The sequence below is a fragment of the Centruroides sculpturatus genome, unplaced genomic scaffold (assembly GCF_000671375.1).
Source record: "Centruroides sculpturatus isolate CEXI.00-Female unplaced genomic scaffold, Cexi_2.0 scaffold67, whole genome shotgun sequence".
Lineage (NCBI taxonomy): Eukaryota > Metazoa > Arthropoda > Arachnida > Scorpiones > Buthidae > Centruroides > Centruroides sculpturatus.
In genome coordinates this window covers 286,972-301,039 of record NW_019384305.1, presented here as the reverse complement: position 1 = coordinate 301,039, position 14,068 = coordinate 286,972, and the positions used below count along the sequence as shown (strand labels likewise).

The window sequence follows — 14,068 nt, the reverse complement described above, 5'->3', positions numbered from 1 at the left end:
TGTTGGCACTAAGAATGTGTATTTTTAACAAGCACATTATGGGTTCAGCTAGGCCCACAATGGGATGCCAGGTGATGAGGGACTGGGATTTTTTGACCTGTTTAGATCTGATCCTTGGTCCCTCAGAGCAGTAGACTTCCACCTTAATTGCTTGGTCATATGGCCATCTCACAACAAGATTTGTTGCATTTAGGGCACTCAAATAACAAACTATTAGGCTACTGTGAAAGAGTTATAACAACATGCTTTAAAAAAAATCAATCTTATTACTCTTATAAGAAGTCATGTATAAGAATAACTTTACATTAAAGCTGATTTGATTTTTATACTAAATTTCAATTATAATGTATTGAAATTAATAATGAATAAAAATCAAGTCAAGAGAATGTCTCACAGTTAATTGATACATTAAATTATATTTAATGTAATGATTGAAATACTAATTGATAATGAAATATGAAAAGTTATTTATTCTGATAAAAAGAATAAATAAAATTTAACTTATTTAATATGTTAAAAATCTTTTAAGTTTAATTATAGAAGAGACTTGTAAAGATTTATTTAGCAAATATATTCAAAATATTATAATTTATAGCAATTTTATTTTTCTTCTCTGATTATATTGTATAAAATCAGTGATATGAAAAAGAATTAACTTTTTTATTAAAATTTATAGCTATTATAAAATTGCTTTTTTGTCTAAAAATAGTATATTAGGAAAGATTTATATCAGATATAAAATACAAAATTTGAATAAAATTATTCACTTTTTTAATTTTATATAATCTTTTTATGTTTTCTGTTACAGAATTCAAATCAACAAAAAGTAGAAGGATTGCAATGTGATGTGAAACTTGAAGAATCAATTAAAAACTGTCATGATCACATTGAAAAACATATCGGTTCTACTAAGTTTCTTGTTAATGCAGCAGGTAAGAATTATATAAATGTTAATTATAAATTATAATATATTATTGTAGATAAATAAATATAGGGTAAATTTTTAAAATATATTAATGCAAAATTTTATTTTGTTATATGAATTAGTTGAATGAATATAATTTTCTAATAAACAATTTTCACTTCAAACATTAATCATAAGAGCCTATACATATCTTTTTATGTTGATAAATTAAAATTTACAAGTTTCAAAGAAACACTAAAAAAATGTCTTCACAGTTTGTTCTTTTTTACACCTTGGGATCAAATAATGTAGTTTGATATACAGTAGTCTGATGTAGACTACATCCCTTTTTTTTAATTAATATATTTTTATAATTTTTCTGTCATCAGAGGAATTTTTAAACATTTTTTTGCATGATGAGGTGGACAAAAATCTTCAATAAAAGATCAACTTCACTGTAGCTTTTATCAGACTACATCAAGCTACATTATCTGGTACCTAGACATAATAAAAGAAAAACATGAATTGTGAAGACACTTTTTTATACGTTCCTGGCTTTTTTATTAATTATGTTGATAAATTTTATTGGTATTTTAATACTTTACATTTCTTTCATTACTGAGAATTGCATTTTACATTCTTATTCATTGAGAAACTTTCACACAAATCATTCTTTTACAGAATGAATTTTTTCATTTTTACAAAACCAAATGATCATCTTAAATAATTGGGCTATAAATCCACTATTTAATGATTAAATACTAAGTAATTTGTTACTAGAGGTAGACATTAGGCACCATCTCTTATCTAAATTAATGATTATCACTTGGGACTCATTACAATTTGAGGTCCTAGGCAAATTCTCTTTTTTTATCATGACATATCAGGACCTAAAGAAGTTGAGCAACCCTCAGGTTGCTCGCAACTTATTTAGGCCCTGATATGCAGCCCCAATGCTTTTTTAATGTAATAAAAACTTTGATTAATAAACAAAATTAGAAAACAGATTAAGAGGATTTTTTCTTTATTAAAGAATTGTTAAGTTTCCAAATTTATGAATTGATTTTAATAAAGCATATGCATATTTTATTATTAATGATAATTGAGGCCAACAAGAACAGAAATTACTCTATTTTTCAGATATATGGTTTTACTAATAGCTTATTTTAACATGAAGGATTTGAAATCACTATAAAATGCCTGAAATTGAAACATAACAAGGTTACAATAAATATAGAGACTGTATAATTTGTTTTTAGGCTATATGTTGCAGCTTTTGAACTTCTTTGATCAGTGGTTCCGTGAAATAACAATGAGGTATTAAATGAAGATTAATTTTATTAATAAGAAATAAACAAATAGCAAACTCATTCATTTACAAGAGAGTTATAGAATGTATCATATACTTAACTTTGTTATCAAAGGAATTTGTTTAATTACTTTTTCATTTTATAACAGACTAAAAACATATTTAGAAGAATCCTCAGATCTCTTACATTATAAAAAAGTTTGAAATATAGTGTTTTCTCTCTAGTAGTGAAGAAAGTTATTCTGTTTTTTGCCATTTTTACAAAAATATTCATGTTTTTTTCCAAAGAATATAAATTAATCTAACATACCATAGAAATTGTCAACATTTTGAAAATTATATGAATTTCAAATTAAAATCATTTGCAAAAAAATATTTACCAACAAATCAAATATCTATACAGTTCAATAGACTGGATTATGTTTATAAATGATTGAAAATAATTTCAAAAAATGTAATAATACTTTGTAATTAGTAATTTGATATACATAAATGAAAGAATTAACAGTAAACAAGTTAAATATAAATCCTTATTATTAATAAATATGTTTATAATTATTAGGTAAAGAAGATATAGGATTTAAACCTTGATTACTTCAGACATAAAACTTGCCTTTTGCTATTCTTCTTTGGCCAAATATAAAAAGATAAAGGTGTCAGCTTGCTGCTTTGGGGATTGGACCACATTCCCTCAAAGCAGTATGCAATTGTGCTTCATGAATGATTTAATCCGAATATATATAATCTCAAGTCTTATCAGGTGACTGTTTTCATTGTGGCATGGCAAAACCCATGCTAAACATAATTTAGTGCCCAAACAGAGGAAAGAATTAAAAATAAAAAACAAACATAAAATTGAATTTTGGTCCATTTTGTGAGTTTCTGACAGTTAAAAGCTTTTAATAAATAAACAGTTTTTGTTTTTTGTTTATAAAATTACAGTCTCTTTTCTCTTGATGTACCAGTATTTATATTATAAACTGTACAAATATATTTAGTGTAATTGACTTTTTAATAGATTAATATTGATTAAATGATTAAATAATTTATCAATATTAACCTAATATCATAAGAGTTCAAATCCAGTCTTAGCTCTCAGTTTATTAATAGTTCAAACTCAGTTTTGTTAATAGTTCAAACTTTCCAGATTTCATTAGTTGTTTTGAATTAGATCTGTCTATATATAACCATCACTTTATCTTACAATTTAATATAGTATTTTAACTAATCTATATATATAAAAATGAATGTATGTCTGTTGCCTGTCTGTCTGTCTGGCTGTTTGTCCTTCATGCATTACCACACCATTTATCCAATTGCCATGAAACTTTGGGAAGTTTTTTAATACACTCCTGCGAAGGTTTCTGGCATAGTGCATTTATCCTAAGATAGATGGCGCGCGTTTATACTGTGTGTTCAATCGATTTCAAATTGTGAAGACCATTTCCCCCGTTCAAAAAATATCTCTATATATGCATTTGTGAACTGTTATTTGCGATATTTGTAATAATTTTTGTGTAATCACTTTATTTCAACTATTTTTTGCTAATTATGTATTCGCTTGAACTTTGTTAAAACCTTAAGTGTATCCCGAACAACAACTGAAGTTGTAGGAGGAAATTCGCCTATTTTACCGATCTAGGAATCCCCTTTTCCAAATTTTAATATCAACTCAAAATAATTTAAAAAGACAAATTACAATAAAACGGTTTATTATCCAACTATCAGAAATTTCACAATGTGCCAAGGANGCTTTGTTAATTGCTAATACTGATGTGAAGAAAAATAAATAATATAAAATAAAGTTGCATGATTAATATCATAATTGTTTATTTATAAGCAATTAAAATGAAACAATACATAAAATGATTCTTCATCTTGGAAGAGTGTAACAAGAAACCCCCTTTTTCGTCTTTGCTTTATTGTGGTGGAGCTTGGTGATTTGTGCTGCAGTGTCTCAGTAGAGTTTTCTCACCTGAGAGCCACAGCTGGGTCTAACTAAGAGGGACACTCACCAATGCCAAGATAGGAGACATTATGCCAAGGACTGGAAGGTACCCAGTTCCAGATTCCAGGTAGTATAATGGATACCATGAAAAATTCCTTTGAGACATCAAGTGACACACCATTGTAGTTAGTCTTGTGTCTGTATTGGGGAGTTTGAGATTGTGATAATATATTTTTCCTATGTATAAGCCTACACATTGATTTAGAAAACTCCCACAGGCATTTTTCTAAATGGTTCAAGGAATTTAATTGATCTGCCTCCTACTCCTTTTAAAGTGTCATTAGAGTCAGCAAAGCATGCTGAAAAGGATACCATTGCTATCCTTTTCAGTATGTCTTTCAGAGATCTTCTTTGATCCTTGTTTTTTTTCCAAGACTGCAAAGTGATGGCAGAGATATAGATAGTAGAAGGCAGAAGATGTAACTTCTTCAGAAGCTCCTGTCACTTCTCCTGGAGTCTTTATGGCTAAAGATGGGTCGTACTGCTCCTTGGCAAGAGAGACACTGTTTCTTAAAATTTGTTCACTTGCAGTCAAAGACAACAAAGTGTAGAAGAGGCAGCAGAGGATATGGTGTTGTCAGATATCCCTGCCATCTCTTCTGCTTTCACCATTTTTGAGAAGGACATTCTTGAGACTATGAGTGGTCTTATTTAGTCTTAGTTTTGAATATACTCTCTCTCCTTGGTAACCAAAGTGTCCAAAAGTTCCTAAAGGAAGGAACTGAAGGCATTGATGCAGAACTACTAGTGGCCATCATTTCTGATGGCTAACCAAACATTTAAATTTCTTCCAATTTGTCAGATCAAATTCAGGATTTTCTCCTAGAGGAGATCAACAAATCTGAGTCTGGATGACCCTCTTAGGTTTGTTTCTTGCAACTTTTTTTTGGGGTCATTGAGATTGGCTTGCTTCTCTTTGAGATAAAACAGTAGCACTTAAAGACTACAATTGGTTGGACATAACTTCATCCATTATTGAAGAGACTTGACCCTCAAAAGATCAGCCATATGGATGAGTGATAGGTAATGATACTTCTATCCATACTACATATAATAAATTAGAAGTTTAGAATAGATTTAAACTCGGATCTGGTTCAGCTTTTTGTAACTATGATTGTAGAACAATATATAACTGGCAAACACCTGGCTGACACATAACTTCAGATAGTTATTAGTAGTTATTTTGTAACATAAAAGATTTAAACAAATTGAACAAAGTATTGTATTATGTATTTATATATCAATTTTTGATTTAAAAGGAAATTTAAAATGAATCTTAACAGCATTTTAAGAGAATATTAATTACATTGTTAAAATATTATGTTAAACTCTTATTAAAAGCATTTTTTGTTAATAATTCAGTAAAAAATAAAATATTGTTAATGAAATCTTTTTAACTTAGTGAGAAAACTATTTTTTATATATTCTGTATTTAAAAATTAAATTAGACAATCTGAAAAAGTAAAACTGTAAGGATATCAAGATACTAAACTTAGATAATCATTATTTTATTTAGATCTGTAATTATTATCGTATAGATTTACATAAATAAATAATCAGTTATGAGAAGAAAAGACTAAGATGTACCAAGATTGCAATACAAAGAAGCAAGTGAACTGCTTTTTAATTTTACTAAAATAAAAATACAACATAACTTAAGAATTGCTATCACTTATAGTAAGACAAATTTACCAGACATTAGTATAACATTCTGTTGTGTTTGATAATTTTACCATAAATTCTTAAGTTATATTGTTTTTATTTTAATAAAATTAATGTCAAAAGACAGTTTTCTTGTTCCTACATAATCAGCTATACATTTTATGGTAGTTTCAACTCGAGTAGATGTAACCTTGACATAAACATAGATATAATGTAAATATTTTTTACAAGAATCAAATAAAATTATATTTAAAATAATGTAATATTTAAGATATTAATTTATATTGGTTAATAATTCAGATTCTCACATAATTTATATGAAAACATCCTCTAAGTCTGATCATTTTAATGAATTAAAAGTAATAATATTTCTTATGCTTTATTTGGTATTTAAAATTGTTCTATAATGAATGTATTGTAGATTTCAAATTCTGGTTTTCTGAGAAAAAATTTTGAAATAACTAAAAATATTAATATTAAAAATAATAATTTACCATTAATAATTGGTTAAATTTTTGTTTTTTAATTAATTTACTAATAGAAAATTTGTAAATGCATTTATTTTATTTTTAATATTATTATTTTATATACAGTGGGTGATCGGTTAACGAACAAATTGGATAATGAACACTTTCGCAAAAGATTTTTATGTTCGGACAATGAACATCCCACAGAACAAACACGAGAAGAAGCGACGTAAAATAATGAATACCGATTGGTCTTCCCTTGTCTTCGGGCAACAATTTGAAACTTTTCAGAGTGCGGGAGATGTCGACATCGACGCTCAACCCAGTATATACCGATCGGATAGTATTCCTCCGAACTTTGAAACTCTCCCTTGAAATTTTATCCTTTTATTTTTTTGACAAAAACAATTCTTTTATGTATTCGCAAACTGTTGGGTAGGCACTTATTATGTTTTGCATCTGTTTTCTTTTTGAAAAGTGAGAGTATAAAAACAAAGGTAGAGAGTGGGCAGAAGATGCCTAATGTTGCTGGGCAGTATGGTGGGAACAGGTCTACAGTAGGCTGCAGTTCAATCTTATTTAAGAAGGATACTGTATAATCAAGAAGACTCAAGCAGCTAAAGGAGTAACAAAAATCACATCTGAGAAATTATATATTTTTTATTTTTGGGGATCTCCAGAATGAATTAATCAAATTTCCATTAAAACCTATGGTAAATTGATAATTGGTTAATGAACAATTTGGATAGTGAACAAAGTCTTAGAACGGATTATGTTCGTTAACTGATCACCCACTGTATTTCGCAGAACTTTTTTCGTTTTATTGTTTTGGTTTATACTGTATTTGTCTTGGAAAAGTATTGTATTTCTGATGTAAGGTGATATTATATCACATCACATTCTGTATCACATGTAGCATATTTATAATATAGATAATGTCTTTTTAAAATGTGCAATATTTCTGATAAAAGAATAAAATTTGTTTCAGCTTTGTTAATTGCTAATACTGATGTGAAGAAAAATAAATAATATAAAATAAAGTTGCATGATTAATATCATAATTGTTTATTTATAAGCAATTAAAATGAAACAATACATAAAATGATTCTTCATCTTGGAAGAGTGTAACAAGAAACCCCCTTTTTCGTCTTTGCTTTATTGTGGTGGAGCTTGGTGATTTGTGCTGCAGTGTCTCAGTAGAGTTTTCTCACCTGAGAGCCACAGCTGGGTCTAACTAAGAGGGACACTCACCAATGCCAAGATAGGAGACATTATGCCAAGGACTGGAAGGTACCCAGTTCCAGATTCCAGGTAGTATAATGGATACCATGAAAAATTCCTTTGAGACATCAAGTGACACACCATTGTAGTTAGTCTTGTGTCTGTATTGGGGAGTTTGAGATTGTGATAATATATTTTTCCTATGTATAAGCCTACACATTGATTTAGAAAACTCCCACAGGCATTTTTCTAAATGGTTCAAGGAATTTAATTGATCTGCCTCCTACTCCTTTTAAAGTGTCATTAGAGTCAGCAAAGCATGCTGAAAAGGATACCATTGCTATCCTTTTCAGTATGTCTTTCAGAGATCTTCTTTGATCCTTGTTTTTTTTCCAAGACTGCAAAGTGATGGCAGAGATATAGATAGTAGAAGGCAGAAGATGTAACTTCTTCAGAAGCTCCTGTCACTTCTCCTGGAGTCTTTATGGCTAAAGATGGGTCGTACTGCTCCTTGGCAAGAGAGACACTGTTTCTTAAAATTTGTTCACTTGCAGTCAAAGACAACAAAGTGTAGAAGAGGCAGCAGAGGATATGGTGTTGTCAGATATCCCTGCCATCTCTTCTGCTTTCACCATTTTTGAGAAGGACATTCTTGAGACTATGAGTGGTCTTATTTAGTCTTAGTTTTGAATATACTCTCTCTCCTTGGTAACCAAAGTGTCCAAAAGTTCCTAAAGGAAGGAACTGAAGGCATTGATGCAGAACTACTAGTGGCCATCATTTCTGATGGCTAACCAAACATTTAAATTTCTTCCAATTTGTCAGATCAAATTCAGGATTTTCTCCTAGAGGAGATCAACAAATCTGAGTCTGGATGACCCTCTTAGGTTTGTTTCTTGCAACTTTTTTTTGGGGTCATTGAGATTGGCTTGCTTCTCTTTGAGAAGTGTTACTTGACTTAGAGAGTGCATTGAGGCCTTTAAAGAGCAGGAAATTTCAAGAGCAGGAAATTTCTTTGATCATTGTCAAATTTGGCTCACTATCTGTAAAGGTTTCAATGCTGATACCAGGCCAAAAACATGAGGACTTTCCTCAGATCCTTTAAAGACTTATGACACAGAACCTGGGTCTGGCAACAGGGTTCTGGAGATTACTTGATAAAACTTTTGGCTTCTTTGGCCAATGCATAGTTTTGGCAATTGATAATATTCAATAAGTGTGTTTGAGGATTTAAATGTCAGGCCTTTTCTGGGACTTTCTAGCATGTCTTTTAAGATTCTTGGTGATTGCTCTGATTTTCTATTAGTAACGTCAGGTCCAGGCAGAAAGTCTACCGGTGTCTGTTCATAATTAATGACTCCAGGATCTAGCTGCAGGCCTGCTGCTGCTGGCTTACAATCAGTGCTTCTTGGTCTGGTAGCAAACTAACTGCTGCTGATTCACAGCCAGCTGCTTCTGGACTACATTGCTCATCATTAATTTATTCATTCTGGTTTGCTTAAAGATTCTTTATAACTAGAGTTATCATGACTTTCCATATTCTAAAGGACTTTTTCAGTTCCCAATAAAACCTACTTGCTCTAATGCTCATTATGTGGCACTAAACCATTATCCCATTTCATTTCCCTATTATGTATTAACTCAGCACATTGTCATTGTTGTTAGTCATATAACTTAATTTTATTTAAAACATAGTTTATAAAATTAATATTACTTTAAACTACAAACACAAAGTACAAGCATAACAATATTTACTGTATTTCAAGAAATAGAACTGATATACAAATGTACTATATACATGTATCAACAATTATAATCTTAACAGCACTACTGAATGGGTTAGTAAGCAAATTATTTATAAACATTATCTTACTAAATATTTTAGAAGGAAACTTAAGGATAAATTTTTTCTGAAGTTTTAAAATTAATTTCAGGAGTAAATATTAATCGACTGCTGCTACAAACAGATGAAGAAGAATTGCAGCAAATTATAGATACAAATCTCATAAGTTCTATAAAAGTCTGCAAAACATTTATAAAATCAATGATGAGGAGAAAGTCTGGAAGCATTATAAATATTGGTAAGTAAATAATTTACAATATCAAACTTGATTTCTTTGTCAGTGAAGAATTCTGTGATAGTTGAATTATACATTTTTTTCATAATATAAGCTTTTAAAACAATATAAATAAATAAATGTGTTATAAAATTTAGATCCTTTTATTTCTTCTCCTATTCTCTAAAGCTTATAGCTCTCAATAAAAACTTTGATAGAGTTTCTACAAAGAAGAAACAAATTTTATAATTTAATAAACTATTTTTAAAGAAGGANGAATATAAATATTGGATGATGGTAAAGTGAGTGTCTTTCTTGCATAAATTGTCAGCAGACGCTACACTTTAGGCTTCTTCACCATGGAGGCTGGCAAAATTTTATTTTGTTATATGAATTAGTTGAATGAATATAATTTTCTAATAAACAATTTTCACTTCAAACATTAATCATAAGAGCCTATACATATCTTTTTATGTTGATAAATTAAAATTTACAAGTTTCAAAGAAACACTAAAAAAATGTCTTCACAGTTTGTTCTTTTTTACACCTTGGGATCAAATAATGTAGTTTGATATACAGTAGTCTGATGTAGACTACATCCCTTTTTTTTAATTAATATATTTTTATAATTTTTCTGTCATCAGAGGAATTTTTAAACATTTTTTTGCATGATGAGGTGGACAAAAATCTTCAATAAAAGATCAACTTCACTGTAGCTTTTATCAGACTACATCAAGCTACATTATCTGGTACCTAGACATAATAAAAGAAAAACATGAATTGTGAAGACACTTTTTTATACGTTCCTGGCTTTTTTATTAATTATGTTGATAAATTTTATTGGTATTTTAATACTTTACATTTCTTTCATTACTGAGAATTGCATTTTACATTCTTATTCATTGAGAAACTTTCACACAAATCATTCTTTTACAGAATGAATTTTTTCATTTTTACAAAACCAAATGATCATCTTAAATAATTGGGCTATAAATCCACTATTTAATGATTAAATACTAAGTAATTTGTTACTAGAGGTAGACATTAGGCACCATCTCTTATCTAAATTAATGATTATCACTTGGGACTCATTACAATTTGAGGTCCTAGGCAAATTCTCTTTTTTTATCATGACATATCAGGACCTAAAGAAGTTGAGCAACCCTCAGGTTGCTCGCAACTTATTTAGGCCCTGATATGCAGCCCCAATGCTTTTTTAATGTAATAAAAACTTTGATTAATAAACAAAATTAGAAAACAGATTAAGAGGATTTTTTCTTTATTAAAGAATTGTTAAGTTTCCAAATTTATGAATTGATTTTAATAAAGCATATGCATATTTTATTATTAATGATAATTGAGGCCAACAAGAACAGAAATTACTCTATTTTTCAGATATATGGTTTTACTAATAGCTTATTTTAACATGAAGGATTTGAAATCACTATAAAATGCCTGAAATTGAAACATAACAAGGTTACAATAAATATAGAGACTGTATAATTTGTTTTTAGGCTATATGTTGCAGCTTTTGAACTTCTTTGATCAGTGGTTCCGTGAAATAACAATGAGGTATTAAATGAAGATTAATTTTATTAATAAGAAATAAACAAATAGCAAACTCATTCATTTACAAGAGAGTTATAGAATGTATCATATACTTAACTTTGTTATCAAAGGAATTTGTTTAATTACTTTTTCATTTTATAACAGACTAAAAACATATTTAGAAGAATCCTCAGATCTCTTACATTATAAAAAAGTTTGAAATATAGTGTTTTCTCTCTAGTAGTGAAGAAAGTTATTCTGTTTTTTGCCATTTTTACAAAAATATTCATGTTTTTTTCCAAAGAATATAAATTAATCTAACATACCATAGAAATTGTCAACATTTTGAAAATTATATGAATTTCAAATTAAAATCATTTGCAAAAAAATATTTACCAACAAATCAAATATCTATACAGTTCAATAGACTGGATTATGTTTATAAATGATTGAAAATAATTTCAAAAAATGTAATAATACTTTGTAATTAGTAATTTGATATACATAAATGAAAGAATTAACAGTAAACAAGTTAAATATAAATCCTTATTATTAATAAATATGTTTATAATTATTAGGTAAAGAAGATATAGGATTTAAACCTTGATTACTTCAGACATAAAACTTGCCTTTTGCTATTCTTCTTTGGCCAAATATAAAAAGATAAAGGTGTCAGCTTGCTGCTTTGGGGATTGGACCACATTCCCTCAAAGCAGTATGCAATTGTGCTTCATGAATGATTTAATCCGAATATATATAATCTCAAGTCTTATCAGGTGACTGTTTTCATTGTGGCATGGCAAAACCCATGCTAAACATAATTTAGTGCCCAAACAGAGGAAAGAATTAAAAATAAAAAACAAACATAAAATTGAATTTTGGTCCATTTTGTGAGTTTCTGACAGTTAAAAGCTTTTAATAAATAAACAGTTTTTGTTTTTTGTTTATAAAATTACAGTCTCTTTTCTCTTGATGTACCAGTATTTATATTATAAACTGTACAAATATATTTAGTGTAATTGACTTTTTAATAGATTAATATTGATTAAATGATTAAATAATTTATCAATATTAACCTAATATCATAAGAGTTCAAATCCAGTCTTAGCTCTCAGTTTATTAATAGTTCAAACTCAGTTTTGTTAATAGTTCAAACTTTCCAGATTTCATTAGTTGTTTTGAATTAGATCTGTCTATATATAACCATCACTTTATCTTACAATTTAATATAGTATTTTAACTAATCTATATATATAAAAATGAATGTATGTCTGTTGCCTGTCTGTCTGTCTGGCTGTTTGTCCTTCATGCATTACCACACCATTTATCCAATTGCCATGAAACTTTGGGAAGTTTTTTAATACACTCCTGCGAAGGTTTCTGGCATAGTGCATTTATCCTAAGATAGATGGCGCGCGTTTATACTGTGTGTTCAATCGATTTCAAATTGTGAAGACCATTTCCCCCGTTCAAAAAATATCTCTATATATGCATTTGTGAACTGTTATTTACGATATTTGTAATAATTTTTGTGTAATCACTTTATTTCAACTATTTTTTGCTAATTATGTATTCGCTTGAACTTTGTTAAAACCTTAAGTGTATCCCGAACAACAACTGAAGTTGTAGGAGGAAATTCGCCTATTTTACCGATCTAGGAATCCCCTTTTCCAAATTTTAATATCAACTCAAAATAATTTAAAAAGACAAATTACAATAAAACGGTTTATTATCCAACTATCAGAAATTTCACAATGTGCCAAGGAAGAGAAGAAGGAGCAATTAAATAATTAAAATTGTAAAGGATTAAAAAAATATATATAAAAATAGGGAATATCGCACTTCTGACAATCGCTGCAAGTGTGTGGGCTAGATTTGGAGAATCTGTGCTTCTCGCATGGACAACTGTATGTGGCCAGCTCACGCGTCGGAAAACCTTCTGATTTATTCGTGTACGCACCAGACGAAAAAACAAAAAATATCGTGTATACACGAGCACTCCAATAAATAAATAGAATTGAAATGACACTTTGAAATGTTTTCCCAATGAAAATTAATAATAATAATAATAATAAGGCAATAATAATAATAAGTTACAATAAAAATGATAAAATGTAAATTGAATTTTATTATAACTAGTTTGCTTGAATTTCGTTTCTTCTGAGATCGCAGCAATGTGCGACGGGTAAGCTAGTATATATTATAAAAAATTCTTTCTAAAAGAAAAAAATAAGAAATTACTAATTAAAAATAAACATTACTAATTTATTTCATTTTCTTTCGTGGTATAAGATTAAAAATAGTCTCAACTATTCTTAATTCTATACCACAAAAGAAAATAAAATAAATTAGTAATGTTTAGAGTTTTTTAAAAAATTATATTTTGAACTAAACTGATATTTGTATTTAATGTTATTTAATTAACATCAGTGCTTTGGAGTTGGAGTAACACTGCTAGAGGAATTGGAATAAGTAAAGATGAGCCAACTTTGACTCCTGTTTCTTTTTTATTATGTACTTTATACTAAGCTCCTAATAGATGCATTAACCTCTTATCTTGCATTATAGAAGTATCTTGTAATATATACAGTCGACCCCCCTATAAGATCATTGATTATTCCGTTTTATATGAATTCCATGTTGTACGAGTCACTTAGATTTTACAAATACGTGTACCGGGCTGTGAACGACTCACGTATTTGTAAAATTTAAGTGACTCGTACAACATGAAATTCATATAAAACGGAATAATCAATGATCTTATAGGGGGGTCGACTGTATTGGCTATGGTTATTGATGTTTATACATAATATGTGTGAACACAAGTTTGGAAAAATGTGTGATCACAAGCGACACTAAGATGCTAGCAGAACCGCCATTGAATAAGAAATG

The 14,068-nt window shown here is 28.9% G+C and overlaps 1 protein-coding gene across 1 annotated transcript in view; it reads left to right on the top strand.

Annotated features, from left to right (window-relative positions):
* LOC111618557 (carbonyl reductase family member 4-like) overlaps window positions 1-14,068 on the top strand; it is a 40,849-nt gene that overhangs the window by 4,662 nt on the left and 22,119 nt on the right. The window contains exons 3-4 of the mRNA XM_023360120.1: window positions 809-932; window positions 9,506-9,652. Coding sequence (XP_023215888.1) covers window positions 809-932; window positions 9,506-9,652 — 271 coding nt within the window. The remainder of the gene's footprint in view (window positions 1-808; window positions 933-9,505; window positions 9,653-14,068) is intronic.